Source organism: Phyllostomus discolor, chromosome 11, assembly GCF_004126475.2.
Source record: "Phyllostomus discolor isolate MPI-MPIP mPhyDis1 chromosome 11, mPhyDis1.pri.v3, whole genome shotgun sequence".
NCBI lineage: Eukaryota > Metazoa > Chordata > Mammalia > Chiroptera > Phyllostomidae > Phyllostomus > Phyllostomus discolor.
Window position 1 is genome coordinate 55,978,459 of NC_040913.2, and position 20,365 is coordinate 55,998,823.

A 20,365-nucleotide genomic window follows, 5' to 3' on the forward strand; every position below is an offset into this window, starting at 1 on the left:
CATATAGAGACAAAGAAAAAAAGAACAAAATGTTTCCTTTGATGAGAACCCATAGGATTTACTCTCTTAACAACATTCAAATATACCATATAACAGTGTTTACCATAGACATCACCTTGTTTATCCTTAGTATTTATTTATTTTATAACTGGAAATCGGTACCTTTTTCCTTCCACCTCTGCCTCTGGTAACCAAAAACCTGATCTCTTTTTCTGTGTGTTCATTGTTGTTGTTTATTTGTTTTTTAGATTTCACACATAAGTGATATAATACAGTATTTGTCTTTCTCTACCTTACTTACTTCATTTACCGCAGTGCCCTTAACCTCTCTCCATATTGTCCCAAATGGCAGGATTTTCTTCTTTCTCTTGGCTAAATAATATTCAAAACTTCTTTATCCATTCATCCATTCATTCACCTTATCTATCTATATCTATCTATCATCTATCTATCTAATCTATCTATTTATCTAACTATCTATCATCTACTTTTGACCTTTTCTAGACTTCAAGAGGACTTGAAGACAAAGACATTTGCCCTGGCTGGCGTAGCTCAGTGGATTGAGCGCGGGCTGGGAACCAAAGTGTCCCAGGTTCGATTCCCAGCCAGGGTACATTCCTGGGTTGCAGGCCATAACCCCCAGCAACCGCACATTGATGTTTCTCTCTATCTCTCTGCCTCTATCTCTATCTCCCTCCCTTCCCTCTCTAAAAATAAATAAATAAAATCTTTAAAAAAAAAAGACAAAGACATATAGCTAATCCAATAAACACATTTGGTTTGGCAGCTTATTTTCAACCAAAATATTAGTGAACCCCCCCCCCAAAAAAAAAATAAGGGCTGTCTCCTCCATCTTTATTGTTTTCTTTTGGATATTTGCCAAAGAAAAGTATAATTACTTTTCATTGCTACTTGGATATGGCTGATTTATTTATTATTTTTTTTATTTTTAGGTACTTTTATTGATTATGCTATTACAGTTTTCCCAATTTCCCCCCTTTATCTCCCCTCTGCCCTGCCCCCCAACCCTCCAGCATTCCCCCCTCTTAGTTCACGTCCACAAGTTGTACATATAAGTTCTTTGAATCCTCTGTTTCCTACACATTTTTATCTCTCCCTGTCTATTTTATGCCTACTAATTATGCTTCTCCTATCCTGTACCTTTCCCCCCCTATTCCTCCCTTCCCTCTCCCCACTGAAATCCCTCCATGTGATGTCCATTTTTCTGATTCTGTTCCTGTTCTGGTTGTTTGCTTAGTTTCTGTTTTCATTGTTTTTCTTTTCTTTTAGGTTCATTTGTTGATAATTGTGAGTTTTTTTTCATTTTACTGTTTCTATTTTTGATCTTCTTTTTCTTAGATAAGTCCCTTTAACATTTCATATAATAAGGACTTGGTGATGATGAACTCCTTTAACTTGACCTTATCTGGGAAGCACTTTATCTGCCCTTCCATTCTAAATGATAGCTTTGCTGGAGAGAGTAATCTTGGATGTAGGTCCTTGCCTTTGATGACTTCAAATACTTCTTTCAGCTCCTTCTTGCCTCCAAGATATCTTTTGAGAAATCAGCTGATAGTCTTACGGGCGCTCCTTTGTAAGTAACTCTTTCTTTTCCTCTTGCTTCTTTTAGGATTCTCTCTTTATCTTTAATCTTGGGTAATTTAATTATGATGTGTCTTGGTGTGTTCTTCCTTGGGTCTAAATTCTTTGGGACTCTCTGGGCTTCCTGGACTTCCTGGAAATCTATTTCTTTTGCCATATTGGGGAAGTTTTCCTTCATTGTATGTTCAAACAAGTTTTCAATTTATTTCTGTTGTTTTTTTCTTCCTGGAACCCTTATGATTTGGATATTGGAAAGTTTCAGGTTGTCTCAGAGGTTTGTAAGACTCTCTTCACTTTTTTGAATTCTTGTTTCTTCCTTTTGTTCCAGTTGGATGTTTATTTCCTTTTATTTCAAATCATTGCTTTGAGCCCTGGTTTCCTTCCTGTCCCTGGTTTATTTTGCTTTGTTTCCCTTTGGGTATCCTTCATTTGTTTTTTTCATTTTTTGACCAAGCTCAATCAGTTCTATGAGCATTTTGATCACCAGGGCTTTGAATTTACCATCAGATATGTTGACTATCTCCTCACCACTTAGTTCTCTTTCTGAGGTTTTGTTCAGTTCTTTCATTTGGGCCATATTTCTTTGTCTTGGTGAACCTGAAAATTTGTAAGGAGGTTGGGCCTTGGGTATTCACCTGGGGTGGGCAATCCTCTTTGTTGCCTTAAGGTGCTGCCTGTGAGGGAGGGGCCAGAGAGGGATCAGTGCAGCTTACCTGCTCATCTCTAGCATACTTTCCAACAGACTGTCTCATGTGAGACTGGGAGTTTCTCCCACCATGGAAACCACTGTAGTCCAAGGTCAACTCTGAGTCTTAGTTTCACCTTCGGCCAGCTTCACCCCCATGGTCCTCTGTGCCTCATTACAGTTTTTCCTGAGTTGTCTTGCATGGTCTACCACTTTACAGGTCTTGTTGTTCTGGTTGACTTTTTTCATGAAGTTTGATTTTCTGGCACTTTTAGTTATTTATTGACTTTAGATTGGTTGTTATCCTCCTTTTGGTTGCGCGAGGAAGTACAGAGTTTCTACTTGCACCTCCACCTTGGCTAGAACTCCTCCCAAAGCCCTGGTTGATTTTTCAAAGTTCATCAGTACCGGTAGTCTTTATTTCTGTTTTAAAACATCTTGTTGTCATTTAAAAATAAATAGCATCAGTTTTCTTTTGTTGTGCACTAATGCATTTTAATGAATTAATCACCACTGCCTTTGCATTACCCAGCTAAAACGAATTAAGAAATAATGGTGGCACTGCTGCTGTTGCATTGTTTAATTAAAAATTGAAAAATTTTATGTTTTTGTTTGTTGGAATGCCTTTCCTTTATCAGTGGAAATCAAGGCCTTAGTTTACTGGGAACCACTAGAGAAAGCCAGCTGGGCCTCCAGGTTCTTACTTGAACAGGAGACTAAATTATTGAATTTTACTCTCCACTGTGATTTGTCTTCACTAAACCACCAACAGTCCTGGAAACGATAGCCTTACATTTTTTTCATCTTCATTGTTTTGGCGGGGAGTTATTTTGGCATTTCTCTGACATTCTTGTTTTGTGTGTTTGTTTTCTTTTGATTCCTTGGTAACTTATTTGAAGTGCAACAGATTCACCATCAAGCATATTGAATGGTTTATTTCAAGATCACATTTTGTAGTTGTGGAAATTGACTTACTGGAGAAGAATCAGAACTGGAATGGTCTAGAAAGCCAGGAATGGTGAATGCCTTGCTGGTTAGGATTTTATGTAGCCCTGGACAGTGGCCATCCTGTGCAATTAGAACCTTGTTCTGGGCCTCGTGATTTAGGGGTTCTTCTCTGGCTCTTCTTGGCCACTCATTTCCAAGGCCAGGATATGGTGGTATGTCTCAAAAGCCAAGGGGATGCGGACACCTGAAACTCTGGTGCCTACCATTTTTGTTCTCCTAGACTGAGGCTCCGGGGACCTGGGACTTTTCACCCTAGAGGTACCCAGTTCTCTTTAAGAGCCTGTTGTGTGCTGTGTCTTTTCCTTGGACTCTGACAGTTCACTTGTCTTTAGGATGAGTTGGTGGTTAAGGAGCAACTATTGTGGGAGGAACAGGGGAGGGGAGGGACCTGCAGAGCTGTGGGACCAAGTGTGTGTATTTAATTCTTGGTGTCTATAAGTTTTCAGGCCCCAGTGTTAGATAGAAGTGAGGTGGAGGGGTCTTACTGCCAGCCCTAACAAGTTTGTTTTCATATATAAAAGAAAAAATTGCCCCATCTTTTACTTGAATTTAAGTTAGGAAAAAAAATAATTAGGATGTATTATTTGCAATTGTCATGGGTTGAACTATATCTTTCCCCCAAATATTTGAAGTCCTAACATCTGGAGCTTCTGAATGAAACATTTGAAAATAGGGTCCTTGAAGATATAATTAAGTTAAGTTGAGGTCATACTGGAGTAGGATGGGCTCTAAATCCAAAGACTGCAATCATATGTAGAAAAATGTGAAGACACAGACACACAGAGGAAAAAGCCATGTGAAGACAGAAACAAAGATTAAAGTTAAGCTGTCAGAAGCTAATGAACATCAATTTTATAGGAAAAGAGCCAGTATCTAAGAGAAAGACATGGTGGAGTTTCTTTCTAAGATCCTCCAGAAGAAACCAATTTGCTAACACCTTGACTTCAGTTTTCTGGGCTTGAGAACTGTGAGAGAGTAAATTTCTGTTGTTTTTAAGCTACCCAATTTGTGGTACCTTATATGGAAGCCTCTGAAAGCTAAGGCACAATGGATCAATTATTTTGACAAAAAAGTTGTTTTTTGAAGTCATGTTATTGACACTGTGATGGAAATTACCATGACAATATACTAACCTTATCCCCTGAGGTCTGCAAAGCTCTTACTAACTGTGCATAAAGAGTAAAAATAGTCTGAAGATAAGTTTCTTTCTAAAAAATTATGTATTTATCTCCAAATAAGGTGTAGCATCCAATATAAAACAAGTATTGATTATTCTTTTATTCAAGATTAAGCAATTCATTACTACCATATTTCTTTATGTTTTGAATAATTTCCATTACCTTTGTTGGTATGGAATCTTTTTATGGGGATGAATCATAAGAAATAGCTGATATTCAAATTATGAAAGTGGTTCAAGATAACACACTAATATTGCTAAAGAGTCCTTATAGTTACCAATACACTTCATCTACAAAAGAGTGTTAGCTACTTCAAGAATTTGGCTTAATACTTTTATAAATAGACTGGATGGTTGGCAGGAAAGACCACTTATGTTTATAAATGATTCCAAATTGGCTGAGATAAACATTATTATGTAGGACCAGACAAGGACACACAATGTTGATAGAGTAGTATGCACTGGATGAAGTAAATTGCAATTAAGGGGGCATGAAAGGATTTGTTTGCAAAATAGAATAATTAATTTGAAAAATGCAACAGGAATAGAAACATTTACATGGACTGGGTCACACACTGAAGAGTTTTAAAGTCGTAGCCAATCACAGATGCAGGCTATGCTGAACATCCCTAAAAGGGATCCCTCTGAGCTATTCATTCTGACTGACCATCTGGACTTCATTGTGTGGATTTTGGCTGCCACTTTGAATAACTGTTGGCACCAGATCAAAGATTGCATTCCATTGTGGCCTATGAATTTGAGGCATTAAGCCATAATATTATTATCTTGAGTAATATAAGAATACTCTCCCTGCAACGCATTCAGACTCTCCTCCCCTTTCAAGGCCTATTTAAAGGTCAGGAAAGTCCAAGAAGTCTCTCCTTTTTTATTTCTATAGGTCGTAGTCTATATTGCTCAACATAACACAAGGTCGGACAAACAATCCTTTTTGTGTATCAGTTTCAACTTTGTAAATTCTTCGAGGACAAAGATCAGGATTGTACTTGTTTTGCACTTCAGTCAGACTAATATGTAATCAATGAAAACATTAGTAGGCTTCATCAAGAAGGATTTAATAAAGTTAATAACCACGACAATGAAAACAGCAAAATGTTAATATGAGATCATGAAAGCTTGAGAAATTTGTATGATGGTAGATGAATACTGGATTATTCTTTTGATTGTTGAAACAAATTTCCTCATTGAGAAGCAAGATATATACTAAACTTTCATGTCAATCTTATCCAAGGTGGTATTTATATAACTGTACATTTTAACAATAAGTTAGATTCAAATAAATATGAGGCTAAAGTTTCATTTAGTGGAAATTCATGTAAAATTCTTTATGCAGAGTTTATAGTTTTATGTGTTATAAAATGTACTTACACAGAAATAATTTTTACTGGGCTTTTGTCTCTGAAATGTGGAGGCACTAGGTGGGTATTCATTTCCTGTGCTAAATTTTCTGATGTGGTTTATTACAGTTTTGATTTATCTCTCCTAATGTCTCTATAAATAAATGTTTTAGTATGATTTATCAAAATTGATTATTTAAATAAAATTTACATACTCCTTTATACTGTATATAATAATAGCATTACACTTCTGTCACTGTAATATATATATGTGTTTAAATTTATTATAGTTCAACCTTGAATCAACATTACCCTTAAGGCATTTAATTACAACAATATTTTAAAACAATTTGGGTCTAACTGATATGATGTTAAATCCTCAGGCCATGGTAAGTGTGACTGTGGAAAGTGCAAATGTGACAGAGGATGGTCTGGGGAAGCTTGCCAGTACCCAACTAATTGTGATCTGACAAAGAAAAAAAGTAACCAGATGTGCAAGAATTCTCAAGATATCATCTGCTCTAATGCAGGTAAGAATTTTATCCTGCAAAGATTCTTAAATGAAATAATCAAATTTTGGTTTTTAGTGTAAATACATAGACATTGAGAAATGTTGAACTTCCAAATAAGACTACTTTTGAGTATATTTTTTAGAAGTGAAATTCAGATAAATCAATAGAAAAAATGTCATCTTTCTGAGGAGGGAAAGTTTGATATTCTCCAGCTGTTCCAAATGCCTCCTTCAAGTAAGATATTCACTGGAAACAACACCCTAATAACATTTGATATAAATTGTAAACCCCGATTTTGAATGCTGAATTAAATCCTTGAAAAATGATTTATGTTATATAAGTTGACTTAATTATTTCCTGTTACAGATCAAAGGTACTTCAAATTTATACCTTAGTATGGAATAGGACCAAACCTTTTTAATTAAATAGAAGTTATAATGACAGCAAAATTTTTTGTCTGACCAAAATATTTTTATATCTCACAGAAATCATTTAAAATATATTTTTAGAAATTTACAGATAAGCTGTTAAAATTAATTGCCAAAACCCTATTAGTATTATGCTAAGTGAAATAAGCTAGGGTACCAAAGACAAATACCATATGATCTCACCTACAGGTGGAACCTAATTAACAAAACAAACAAGCAAAAAAGAACCAGACACTTAGAAATAATGAACAAACTGACAATGACTAGAATGGAGCGGGGAGGAGGATAATGAGGGGAAAAAAGGGAAAAAGTTCTAGTCAAGGAGTATGTATAAAGGACCATGGACATAGATAACAGGGTGGGGATTGACTAGGAGAGCAGGGAAACTGTGGAGAGCAGGGGAAAGCAACAGAAGGTGGAAAAATTGGGACAACTGTAATTGAACAACAATTAAACAAACAAACAAACAAACAAATAAATAAAAGCTACCATTTTGGTTTCAGTGATTTTTCAGCCAGCATTACTATAATTAAAGTCTTAACATTTGGGCATATGGAGCCTCAAAGTCAGTTTTTCTTAACTTGGTTGAACTTGAGAATGCTCTTATCCTAAACTAGGTGCTATGACTCAGTTGTCTTACTGTGTAGTCTGGACCATAGTGGGATTTTAAAGCTCTTTGTGTAATTCTTATGTTGATCAAGAGGTGTGAACCATTGCTCTGCCTGCTATAGGCAATGATTTGACCACATGAATGTTTTCCCTACTGAAGGTTATTATGTTAATAGAGTCCTGCAATCAGAACTAAGACCTTTCCACACTCTTTGTGACACATTTCTCTGTGCAGACTAAGTGCAATGAGGTTGTTTTGCTAGTGGGAATTAAGGCCATACCCAATGCAGGGTGTGAGTGGACCAACTTGGAACCTTGACAAATGGTCTCAGCAGTCAGGTCACTTTCTGTGTTTACTGATATTCTTGTTTCTTTCAGCAATTCAGCCTTTTCTCTCAGTAGGATTCTTTACTTCCAGTTCATAACACCCATCCCTCCAAACATGCTTGCACCCACACATTCCTTCCCCCAACACTCTCTTTTGTTTTGAAAACTTCCTGTTTTCCAAACTTTGTTAAATAATAAAATTTGAATTTTGTTTGTTTTTGTTCTTTATTTTTTTTATTTTTTATTTTTCTTTTTTATAAAGACTGTACTTTTTATTTAAAAAATTATCTGTTTTTAGATAGAGGAAAAGAGTGGGAGAGAAACACCAATGTGTGAGGGAAACACTGATTGGTTGCCTCTTGCAGGGCCCCAACTGAAAACTAGAGCCAGTTCCTGGAACTGGGAACCAGGCGTGTACTCTGACCAGGAATTGAACCAGCAATCTTTAGCTTTATGGGACTAACCCACTGAGCCATATCAGTGAGGGCTTTTTTTTTTAAAATTTGTTTATTTATCTCCAAGTTAATTTCAGGGTATTTTTAAAATAATACATTAATAACAAATATGGGTTAGCTTAGGACCCAAATATGTTTCAACATAAGTAATCTAAACATGTGATTCACTACCTTAGATATTTATAAGGAGAAAATTTATAGACTTTTTTGATAGATAAGTACATTTAATACTATACAAAACATATTTCTCAGATATCTGTACCCCTCTATTTTTAACGCTATCAGTGTTACATCATAATACTTTTATGTAGTCGACCATTCATATTCCATTTTTTTCAATGGACACACCAATGTACTTTATAATTCTTGCCCCAGGCTTGTATAGGATTCAGTCTAATGTTACAGGGGCAGTGTTATGCTTAGTTGTCGTCTCTCTTTAGCCTCCTTTAATCTGGACAATTGCCACAGATGATGGCATTGTAGCATCGGTGATTTTTGAAGAAAATTGTCCCCAACTTTTTAAAAATAGAATTTCACTTATTTTGGGTTTGTGTGATAAGTCCACATGATTAGATTCATGTTACACATTCTTAGCTGAAATACTAGACAGATCATTATGTGCTCTCAGGATGTGTCATCTGGAAGTACATGATATCTGTGTGCTGTCACTGGTGAGGTTAATTTTGATCACCTGGTTAAGATATTGTCTGATGTCTGAGCTCTGTTAGTACTGATTGTACTGTTGTCAGAAATAAGCAGTTTGTGGGGAATCACTTTGAAATCATAAGATATCCAAATTCATAAAATATCCCAATTTACCATCCATGAGTGACTCTCACCAAATCTGGTGTTGTTTATAATTATGAATGATAAATGATAAGTTCTAAATTCCAACATTCTTTTCATATTTACCAGTTAGCATTCAACATTTTACCACAAATGAGAGTCTCCACTCATTTAACAATTATTCATTTGCCTAGTTATTTATTATCAAACCAGGATCACAATTTTCATAATTTCAATAGTTTATTATTCATTACTGTATGTAATTATTCTGGTGCTCAGATTATAGACCTAGATTGGACTGCCAGAACCTCTTCAAACTAGTTGTTTTGTCCTAGTGACATGTCTCCATTGTTTTGTTTTGTTTTAGCAGTTCTTTACTTTCAGACATAATAAAATATTTCATAGTCATATTGAAATATTTCCTGCCCTGCATCGGCTTAAGAATCAACTATTTTTCTAAGGATCCTGATTTCTTTTAGTGAGAAATGGTACTAGAATAAAAATTATGAACACTAGAAATGCTTATATCTACTAGAGGTGGCCTCTTCTGCCAACAGGCTAGTGACTAAATGCATAAATTATTTATATATATGCATATATATACACAAATGCATATAAATGCATGTGCATATATATGCATGTGTATACACACATGAGAATATTTTAAAATCATGAATTTACACCAATATTTCCAACTCCAATCTATTCCCACATGGTTATTTCTTGTTTTTTCCCTTCCATATTTAGATGTCTCATTTTCCACAGTGAGAATTCTATTTTGCCTCCAACATCAACATATTTACTCACTATATTTGAAACTGATTTTTTAATTTCTTCATACATACCACTATACAAAAAAAAGCTATAAAAATTTCAGGATTTGCAATCTACCCCTCTGTCATCTTTACCCCACCCCAATTATGCCCAAAATTGGGGTATGTAGTCAAATACTGTATTCACAAATGACTTGAATTTATTTTTCTCTTACCCTTTAGTGTTCTAATGAATGGTACTTGTTTGAAATATAATTGAGCTTATTTCATATCATTTTCAGTTTTAGGGATTTTTCCCTTCTGTCTTCACTGATTTCATTTTATTTTTTATATATGGAACATTAACATTCTTCCCAAAGTCAAAACTTCACACACAAAAAATTTACTCAGTGAATCATTACTTTCTTTCTTAAACTTTTCATCCTGCTTCACCTTATATCTTCTATGTAATTAATCTTTATTGCTTTCTGTTTTATCTGTATATGGGCTCACTTTTGGTCAAGGGAAATACATATGTGTTATTTTTCAGTTTTTCTGTTTTTTCCATGTAAAAGGTAGCATGTTATAAGTGTTCTTTTGCACTCTGCTTTGCAACTCAACATTATACTCTGGAATTCACTCCATATTAGTACAAAGAAACCTTCCTCATTCTTTTTTCAAATTCATAAGACTCAACTCTATATAGGTGACATAAGTTAATTTTACATGCTTGAGAATTTAGGCATTTCTGCTGTTTGAAATGTAAATATTAATACATAAATAAATTAGTATTTTCATTTTTTTGGAGGTGTATATTTAGGGTAAATTATTAGAGGTGAGATTTCTGGGCCATAAAATAAATTCATGCTCAGTATTACATCTATTTTTTTCTCTTTTAGTGTTCTAACTTTTTCCAGTTTACTTCGACAATCTCATTCTCACCTCTTTCTTTTAATGTTTATTTCTAACAGCCCAGTTCAGGACCACTCCCCCAAAATTGCATTAGTCTATGAATTTTCTCTACTAACCTTTCCACTTTGTATAAAGTGTGGTTTGCTAACAGTAGTTTGGAGCAGGAGGGGAAAAGGAGGTAAATGGAATGGGGCATAAGGCTGAAGGGCAGACTGACATGGAGCCAGGGTAACAGAGTTCCAGAGTCTCCAGACTCTGTAGGGGCTTAGAAAATCAAGCACAATTTGCAGGATGAAGTGGAGCTTGATTCAAATGCACAGGGGTATAAGCTAATGTTCAAGACTGGGAAATCATCCTAGAGAGAGACAAATACATCAGTCAGAATGATAAGTCAGAGCTAAATTAATCTAACACAAAGTAGAAGACCAATCCTAGAAACTGAGTTACTGTCAACCAAGAAAAAGAAGCAGTATGACATAGCATTAACACAGGTGTCTGGCACTTTTGTCTGGGTTTCCATATGCCATTTTTGGAGCCTTGATTGTGAATTGGTGGGTGAGACAGAAAGTCTCTGAGCTGTTCTAAACTTCCCACATCAGTGAGGAATGGTTCTAATGTGTAGATGAGAGTGAACCTGCTTGTGGAAAATGTCAGTGAGAACTTGTAGAATACAGAGACAGAGACTGTTCCTTCCCATCTTTCCAAAAAATAAGTTCTATATGCAGTCTAACTACGTTACATCTTGCTCCCAAACCATGAAGCCTTGAGAGGCTATCTATTTCAATAGATAAATTATGTTACCTTAGTCACTTGCAATTTGCTACTTATCAATATTCTTGACCTTCTGCTATCTGCCTTCTACCTACCTCTTTCACGAAACCTCTTTCAGATCAGATGATTCACTGTCCTTTAATTCTCCATCCTTATATCTTAGCTTCCTCAATCTCTTTCCCCAGCATTGCAAGTCTTTTCCTCATCTCCACCTGTTGAAATTCTATGTGTCAAGCACCAACTATAGAACTTACTCATTTATTATGCCTCTCCTTCTTCACAGAACTAGACTAAGACTGAGGTTTATACTTTCTATAGAGTATAAGTCACAAATCTATTATAAATGCCTTTGCATCATCTGAGAGCTACACATACAGCATTGACAAAAGCAGGTTTACAGTTGTGAGTACATGAAACAAAGGGTTTATTCTTATATTATTATTTATTGATTATCATATTATTTATTTTGTATTACAACTGTAAGCATATTTTTGCTCACCCCCTGTATAAGTTATTGATCATCTAACTCTTTCTTCCTGTTCTAGGATTTACTTATTTTTTTTCTATAGTTTAAAACTTATAATTTATTTCTGGAAATTTGCATTTTATATTTTCAGTCTGTGGTTGATTATGGGTAACTGAAACCATGGAGAGTAAAACTGTGGACTGCTGTATTCATTTCTAGACTCAAGCTCTGCTTTATCTCTACCCTTTGTCTCCATTTGGTCTCTATTCTTGATTTTGTTTCATTTTATTTGTTTGTTTGTTTGTTTGTTTGTTTGTTTATTTATATTGTTGTTCAAGTACAGTTGTCTCCATTTTTCTGCCACCACTTTTCCCTGCCCCACCCCCCATCTTCACTCCTTCCCCTCTTTGGACTTGTCCATGGGTCCTTTATACATGTTCCTTGATGACCCTCCCCCTTCTCTCCCCATTATTGCCCTCCTCCTCCCCTCTGGTTATTGTCAGTTTGCTCTTTATTTCAATGTCTCTGGTTATATTTTGATTGCTTGTTTGTTTTGTTGATTAGGTTCCAATTATAGGTCAGATCATATGGTATTTGTCTTTCATTGCCCAGCTCATTTCACTTAGCATTATGCTCTCCAGTTCCATCCATTTGTGGCATTTTATAAATCCCTTTCAGAACAGGTGGGAATAAAAAAATTGTCTCCATTTTTCCACCACATGCATGAAAAGAGGAGATAGTGACCAGAGGCCTTGAGTAACCACAGCCCCTCTCATACTTGGTGGGATAATTCTGGTGCCAGAGCCTCTCTGCATGCTCCCACATGCTCGGCATGGCCAGAAGGCTGCAGCAGTGCATTATGGTCACAGCTTGCAATCAGTGGGGAAAACAAAGCTGCTGACATATCAGATGTCAGCCCATCTGATAGCCTCAAAGAGAGGGAAACACTGACCAAACACCTGTGGATAGTAACAGATGGGAAACATGGAGCACGGCTATGGTCAGAAAGTCACAGTAGACCCTGATGACTTTTGCTCTCGAAAGCAACAAGTGCACAGTGGGTCTGTCATGTAGCATAATAATAAAACCTCTGTACCTCCCTACCCACAAGGCTATGGTAGTTTCACAGCAATTATTTAGTTTTGCCACTTTGAAAATGGGACATTCTTTCAACATCTCTACCTGTTTACAGGTGAACACCCTGGTACATCCCAGTCATAAATTTCCCATTTGTCCTGGTCTAGGTGCACAGCCAAGCCACAGTCTATCTCAATATCCCTTTGATTTTTTAGGGAATCAAGGAACTGTGTCTGTGTTCATTGTCTCCTTGCTCTCTCCACTGGAGATGCTGAGTAGCATCCTGCCTGAACAACTAGTATGCCCACACCCTGTTCAAAGGGGATAACTTCATAGCACCCCCTCATGCAGAGCAACTGCCTATGTCCTGTGACTTCACCCAGAACTTTCATGTCTGTTAGAGGGTACTATTTTCATCTATGTTAGTCACTGCTCTATATTCAGTACTTTGAACAGTATCTGGCATATACCAGGCATTCAATAAGCATTGGTTAAATAAATAAGTGATTCTAACACTAAGAAGTGTTTCACTAGTAATAAAGGAATTACTCAAAAGGTGGTGCTTGTCTCAAAGCCATAAAGAAAAACTTGTTGCCACATTGTGCCATACCAGATTCAGTAGAGCCTACTAGAAATGGAGGGTTTGGTCATGTGAGAATGCCAGTCAGTTATCCTTTTTGGGACCACATGGAGGTGACCCAAATGTGGACAGGTACAGGCAGTCTTCACAGAGAGCCAAATGTCAGTAAGCCAAATGAGACCATATCCTTGCTTCCATCAAATCCCCATCCCATAGCTGCATAGTAATTGGGAGAGGGGGAAGGTAATCAACTTCTGTAGCACCACTTCTGCCTCTTCTCAGTTCATCAACAGGTCCAGAGGGGTCCCATTGTGTACATTTCAGCAAGCACCTTCCAGAAACTTGACATCAAGCCAGGTGACCCAGAAATCACATTCCATGTTGGAGGCATCTCAGCTTATCTTTTCTCTATGGCATCAGTGGCCCTTACTCTGTTTCTAAGCTCTGAAGCTAAAATCACTGGAACATGCCTATCTGATGATCATACTCTGCATCTGGGAAACTGCAGACAATTGTCCTTGGCAGGAGTCCACACACCCTGCTGGCAGCATTCCTCCCTCCCAACTGAACAGAGGAAAAAGCCTGGTGAACAGGAATTGCTGGGAAGCATTCTGCCATAAAGTAGAAGGCTTAGTGTTTGAAGTTCAGAATTCTCTCTCTCCTTCTGGGTGCCCATTCTCCAAGTTAGTCACCTTGCTAAGCTTCTGCTTCCTTTGATGTAAAAGGAGGGTGTTAACAGCATCTCTCTCATAAGATTGGGCGAGCCTTGTGGTGCGTTTGGGGTTGCAGCCAACCCTGACCGGCACCCTGGGAGCCTAGAGAGGATGCTCTGGACACAGCACAGGGCAGTCACATTCCCACTGTTCCTGGGGGCACTGGCTGGCACCAATCCCTCCTCCACTGGCATTGTGTCAGTTCTGGGTGGATTCCTGGCAGAGGGTACAAGCAGACCTCAACCTACCCACTGGGATTGTGGGGCCCGACTACTCGGATTTACTTAGTTTTAATTTTATTCATCTTTTTATCTCCTATAGCACCTACTAGTTTGCCAATAATATAATGGGCAACAAGAAAATTTAATAATGCGTATGTGTGTGATTGAGAGACAGCATGAATAAATGTGAAAGTGTGAACATATAAAAGTGTTACAGGAGAAACTTGGTTCTTCTTGCCAACACAGTTAAGAATTACAGATCAGCAAGTCTATTAGCATGCAAGCATGGTTTATTAATGATAATGTTCTTATGGAAGAGAACAGACATTCCTGAGGTAGGGGTTAAAAGACATAGGTTCAGGGCAGGGCAAGGTAAGGGCAGTAGGAACAGGTGTGGCAAGAGCATCAGGTCCTTTGTCTTGAGGACTTACATAGTTGGTAGGATTAGGAGAGGGAGTTACATATTGATTGGTGGATAAATGTGATGCCATCTTCGCCTGGGAGGACAGAACTACCTAAATGTAGGTGTGCATGGGGGTCTGTTAGCTCGAATGCTTGTCTTGCTCCTTACTATGTTTGGTCACCTTGTTGTAAAACAGATCCATGATAAACGGCAGTTAATTAAAGTTGAGGCAGTTACCCAATGTTATTTATGGACCATTTACGTAAGCACTAAGAACTCCCTCATAAAGCAGATGGTGAACAGAGGTAGACAATTAACCAAAGTTGCTTTATGGGCTTCTTTGATCATGGTGGATCCCCTCTACTGCCTTGTTCCAGACTTTGGGATAAGTAAACAGTTTCAAAGGCTTTCTTCCCTAGGTAGTGGAAATGATACATAGAATTTCAAGGACTCCCCTCCTCCCATGTTAACATTGCATTTAATACAATGCTGGAACACCTGGAAATACTATTGGACCAGGCGATATTATTGGACCAAGCTTGGGACTGCTGAGTTAGTGGATGAGATCTGTCTCCTTCCTCTTCTCTACCTTGGTTTACTATCTATCCTACCTAACAGAAGGGTGATAATTTTAAAAAATGAGATGAGGCAATAACACAAATTATAGCATTTGATTTTAAAATTTAATAAATTAAATAGTTTTCAGGAAAAAAACACAAGAAAATGAGTTAAAGAAAAGTAAAATTCATGTGTGCATTCTCAGGAAAGAAAAACAACAAGCTTAATTTCTGAAAAATCACCCATTTATATGTAATTGTGTGAGAAAAAAGTCTTACAGGTAATAGCAAATGGAAAGTGACTGGGGTAACAGAATCATGCAGAAGGTATGAAAACAGAATATTGTGGAGTCCTTAAATATAAAATGTCTGGAGAAATATTTGGGCATATGATTAATATACTAGGTATCTTAATGAGAGAAGAGGAAGAACCCACATTTTTCTGAAAACCTTCTGTCTACTAGACACACTAGTGTTTTAGAAAAATTAGTGGGTGATATATTTATCACTTGGTCCTCAGAGAAGCTCTATGAGATAGATATTGTAGATAAGGAATTCTAAAGTTAGAGATAAAAATAATGATCTCAAAAGGGTATAGCTAGTGGGGAGTAAAGCCTGAATTTGGTTACAAGTCTACCTTAGTCCTAAATCCATGCTCTTTCCAGTAGGTCACATAGAATCTCCAATGTCCACTAGCTCAAGTCAAGTATCAGTGCTATCTTTGGTTCCTCCTTGTTCTTCACAAAGTCATACCCAATCAGTCACCAAGTTCTGTCTATTATTCTAAAAAAAATGTGTTTATTTCTTTCTTAACTCACTACCATCACGCTGGTCAGCCTCTATCTTCTTTCCTGCAGACAGATGTAAAAACTATTTCTTCATATTTACTTTTTCCTTATTTTAGTTTATTCTCCATGTGACAACTAGAATAACCTGATAAAAATTCATAAATGATTACATGACTTTATTGCTAAAAATATTTCTGTGGCTTCTTATTATTCTTAGATTTCAGCTGGAAATTTTTAACATGAACTACGAGACTTCCATAAGTCTTGGCTGGTGTGGTGGGGAGAGGTGAGGGGAAAAGGCAAAAAACTGTAGTTTAACAACAAAAATTTGTTTAAAAAAAGGCTTTCATAAACTACACTTTAAATTGCCTTATTCTTTTTATGCTGCTTTTCACATCATTGTCTGCACTCTAGCTGTGTTCATTTTTTTCCTCTTATTTTCTCTTTCACCACAGAGCCTTTGCTGTCATCTTTTGCTGAAAGCAGGCCTCTTCACCATCTCTCATGTCTCTTAGCATCTTTTTTGACTTGGTTTTCAGCGTTCAGGGACCCAATCTTTGACCTCCCTGTCTCAGTTAAATCCCTTTGCTAGGTACTTATGCAACACTTTGCATTTCTCCATTTATTTTATCATATTGACTTCTGCTCATATAAAACTCTGACAGGATGATTTGCCTGAGTTGATTTTCTGTTATATTTCTAGAGTCTATGGTGGTGTCTTGTGAGTGGTAAAGTCTCGATTATCTTATATTAAATGTTGTGATGATCAATTAAAAATTGAAAAATGAGGATTAAAAAAGAAGTTACTGAAATAAACATTCTACCTTTCAGTATCATTTTAATTCTGTTTTATTGTCAGTGAAATGACTCTCATTGAGGTTGTAGTCAAATCCTCAAGCTTGGCTGAGTATGTGGTGTGTGATAGACCAGATGACTTCGGCGCCTCTCTATCACTCTGAACTGCCCTACAGTTTTGATGAGGTCCTCGATCTCTATGCCTAAGAAAACCTCTCTGGTCCCCTGTCAGTAGAATATGTGTATTAGTTTAATATTCTAGATATGAAATTATTAAGGACATCTACATTTTTCATTTATGCATTTGATAGTGAATTCCATAAATGTTCATTATATAAATAGAATGCTCAAATATTGTGCAAAACATTGAGTAAATTCCCTTGAGGAAGATAAGCAAAGTTACTTTCCTCACAAAGTTTGGAATTTTCTGCTTTAGTTTACTTTAGAGCCAGCTATATCAGAAGGTATTCATTTATGCATAGATTGGATGGGCATGTATAAGGCAGCTTTGCACTTAGGAGGCCAGATTTACATCTATGAAAGCATGGAAGGCAATCATAATAGCTGTGCTAGAAAATATAATTTCTGTGCTATAATAATCTCAAGAAAGAATGTCTTGTTATCTATCTCATCATACCCACAGAAGTATGTAATTTAAATATTAAATTGATTTGAATTTTCTCTGTAAAATAGGTTAAATTCATTAATTATAATTCATATGCATTTGACAAATAATTTTTCTCTGTTTTTATGATTTAGGTACATGTCACTGTGGCAGGTGTAAGTGTGATAATTCAGATGGAAATGGACTTGTTTATGGTAAATTTTGTGAGTGTGATGACAGAGAGTGCATAGATGATGAAACAGAAGAAATATGTGGAGGTATGTGTATTAACTTTGCAGAAATTAATAAAATACTTTATTTTTCACTTGTTTCATTGTACTTTTAGCTCTATAAATTTATGTACTAGTTTTCTAATTTAGTTTGAACCTGTTTGGAAAACACTTTATATAAGGAAATTTAGACTGAGGAATTCAGAGTAACATATTTTTTAAATGTACAATCAGATTATTGCCTAATAGAGCCAGATTACATGGCAAGCAGGTCATGTTACATAGTTCTGAAGTGGTCCTATTTGGACTTCATCTTGTCTGTTCACCTTAACAGCTTTTACTGTCTCTTTTTTCCCAATCTTTCAATTGCATGTTTTAACTGTATTCTCTTTTCCCTTTTAAATCATAAATTGTTAAATAGTCTCATGTCTTTTTTTTATTGTTTTTTAAGTACAGTTGTAGGGGACATGAGGCCAATAGGATTATTAGCCTAGAATTTATTCACTTCCCCAATACATACACTTAGATGAGATCTTTCATAATCTTTTCTATGCACCACCATTACTAACATCATTTTTTTCTGTTGCACCAGTGAGTGCATGCTTGCTAGTGCCAAGAACCACAACACATACTTTACATTCATTAGGTAACTTACCCAGCACTTCTAGTAGAATTTATACCCCTGTCTGTCTAACACCAAAGGCTGTTCTCTTGACCTCTCACCAAAAAGAACTGCATCAGTGCCCAGGAGTAGGGAGCTCCATGAAGAGATACCCCCCTCACCATATGTAGTGTTCCTTTTCTTCTGCTTCCCTATCTGCAAGCATATTCCCAGAGTTTCAGTTTGCAACTGTGACTGATGCAGGAGAGGAAAGTAGAGAGCAGTGAGAATCCTTTTAGTTTAGGTAAATTCTTCTCTGTTGTTTATAATCTGTTTTAGTCTGGGATCATCTTTCCATTGATAAGCAATTGCTTATTTCATTTATATTTGACAAGATTCCAGTCCATAGAATCTTGTCCTGTATGCAGGATAATTTCAGAAGAGTATTTTTCTTGGAGGATCAGGCACAAATGGGGCCAGGAGGAGGAACCAGAGGATGGACCATGGAGAAAGTGTCAATAATATATGACAAAATGTCTGTTTGTTTACAAAAATAAATTATAGCTTCAATCCCTGTAGTCATGAAGATACTCTTATTTTAGGTCTGCTTGGTTCTTTCTCTCTGGTTTACTTACTGGTGAACCCTCCAGGATAAAACAAACTAGTATATTCTTTTTTCCAAGCCAATCCTAAACTACATACTGCTCAGAGAATTTTGTTAAAGGGCTCAGTCCAAGATAATTAGAACAATTAGATAAATCCACTCACAAATATTATGTATTTGTCTTCCTGGTGTTTCATTTCCAATTATTACAGATCAGAAAAGAAGAGGAAGGGAACATGTTGGGGCTAATATTGTCTGATGCAGACCACCAAAGCAATGTCTATTTGTATGTGTAAATGTAAACATTTACTTGAATCAACACAATAGAAAATGTTTATCTCTCAACCTTTCACTTATATTTCCATATGTTTGAGGCTTAAGCAATTTCATGGTGCAGTCTTTGACCACAGACACCAGCTCTAAGCAAACATCCTCTAGGGATGACATTGACTGGGCTTGTAGATCTTTCCACCTGTCATTCACATGAAACCAATCTGTTGAGAGATGATTCTACAGCCCATCGGTGAAGCAATTTAAAATGAGATTTCCTTGCTTTATCAGTTTACACAAAACCAAAGAATGATGTTTATTGTTTGGAATGTGTATTGTCCTGAAGCTTATATTTTACCTCCATTATGCAAATGTGCCTTGTTACAATATTTTCATTTGAGTTATGAAGATATTTGCTTATTTTCCATTTGTGAATAGTGTAGCTGTACACAATTTTTCCTTTCTTTTTCACCTCTACCTCAATTATAGTTTTAGGAAAACCATAATTGAATACTGGATTTTATAATATATAAAGAATTTAGGTGTGAAGAATATAGATTTATAATCATTTGTTAATGTCAAGGTAATTTTTGAATATGTAGCACCTTACATAAATTTCCTGAAGTTGCAACAGAAATAAATTCTGGCTTAAGAAGTTAATAATTTTTTTTAAAAACTAACTCACAGGAAAAGCTTTTAGTAACTCACAGTTGTCTTGCTTTTTTTCAGTGTAATTCTCAAGTTTCTGAGGCTTATGATATAGCACTGTAATGTGATATTTTGTGTGTGTACATGCACAGATATTTTTAAGCTCACAAATAAAATGTATAATATATGTTATAATTATATGTAACTATAAATATAAATGTATAGCTTGATAGCATTTATATGTGCTTAAGTGAATAAATTAAAATTAAATTTGTTGTAGAAATGACTTTTTAAAAATGGATTCTCCAATTACTGCTCATTTAGACAGAAAACATGACTTTATATGCATGGGCCCCATATCTTATTACAGTACTGGTTATCTTCATCTCTTGGTCTTCCTCTTTATCTCTCTGATGTGTGTCAGCATGA

The 20,365-nt window shown here is 36.2% G+C and overlaps 1 protein-coding gene across 1 annotated transcript in view; it reads left to right on the plus strand.

Annotated features, from left to right (window-relative positions):
- Positions 1-20,365, plus strand: part of ITGBL1 (integrin subunit beta like 1) — a 262,437-nt gene that overhangs the window by 99,005 nt on the left and 143,067 nt on the right. Inside the window, exons 3-4 of the mRNA XM_028526960.2 lie at positions 6,211-6,357; positions 17,739-17,861. Coding sequence (XP_028382761.1) covers positions 6,211-6,357; positions 17,739-17,861 — 270 coding nt within the window. The remainder of the gene's footprint in view (positions 1-6,210; positions 6,358-17,738; positions 17,862-20,365) is intronic.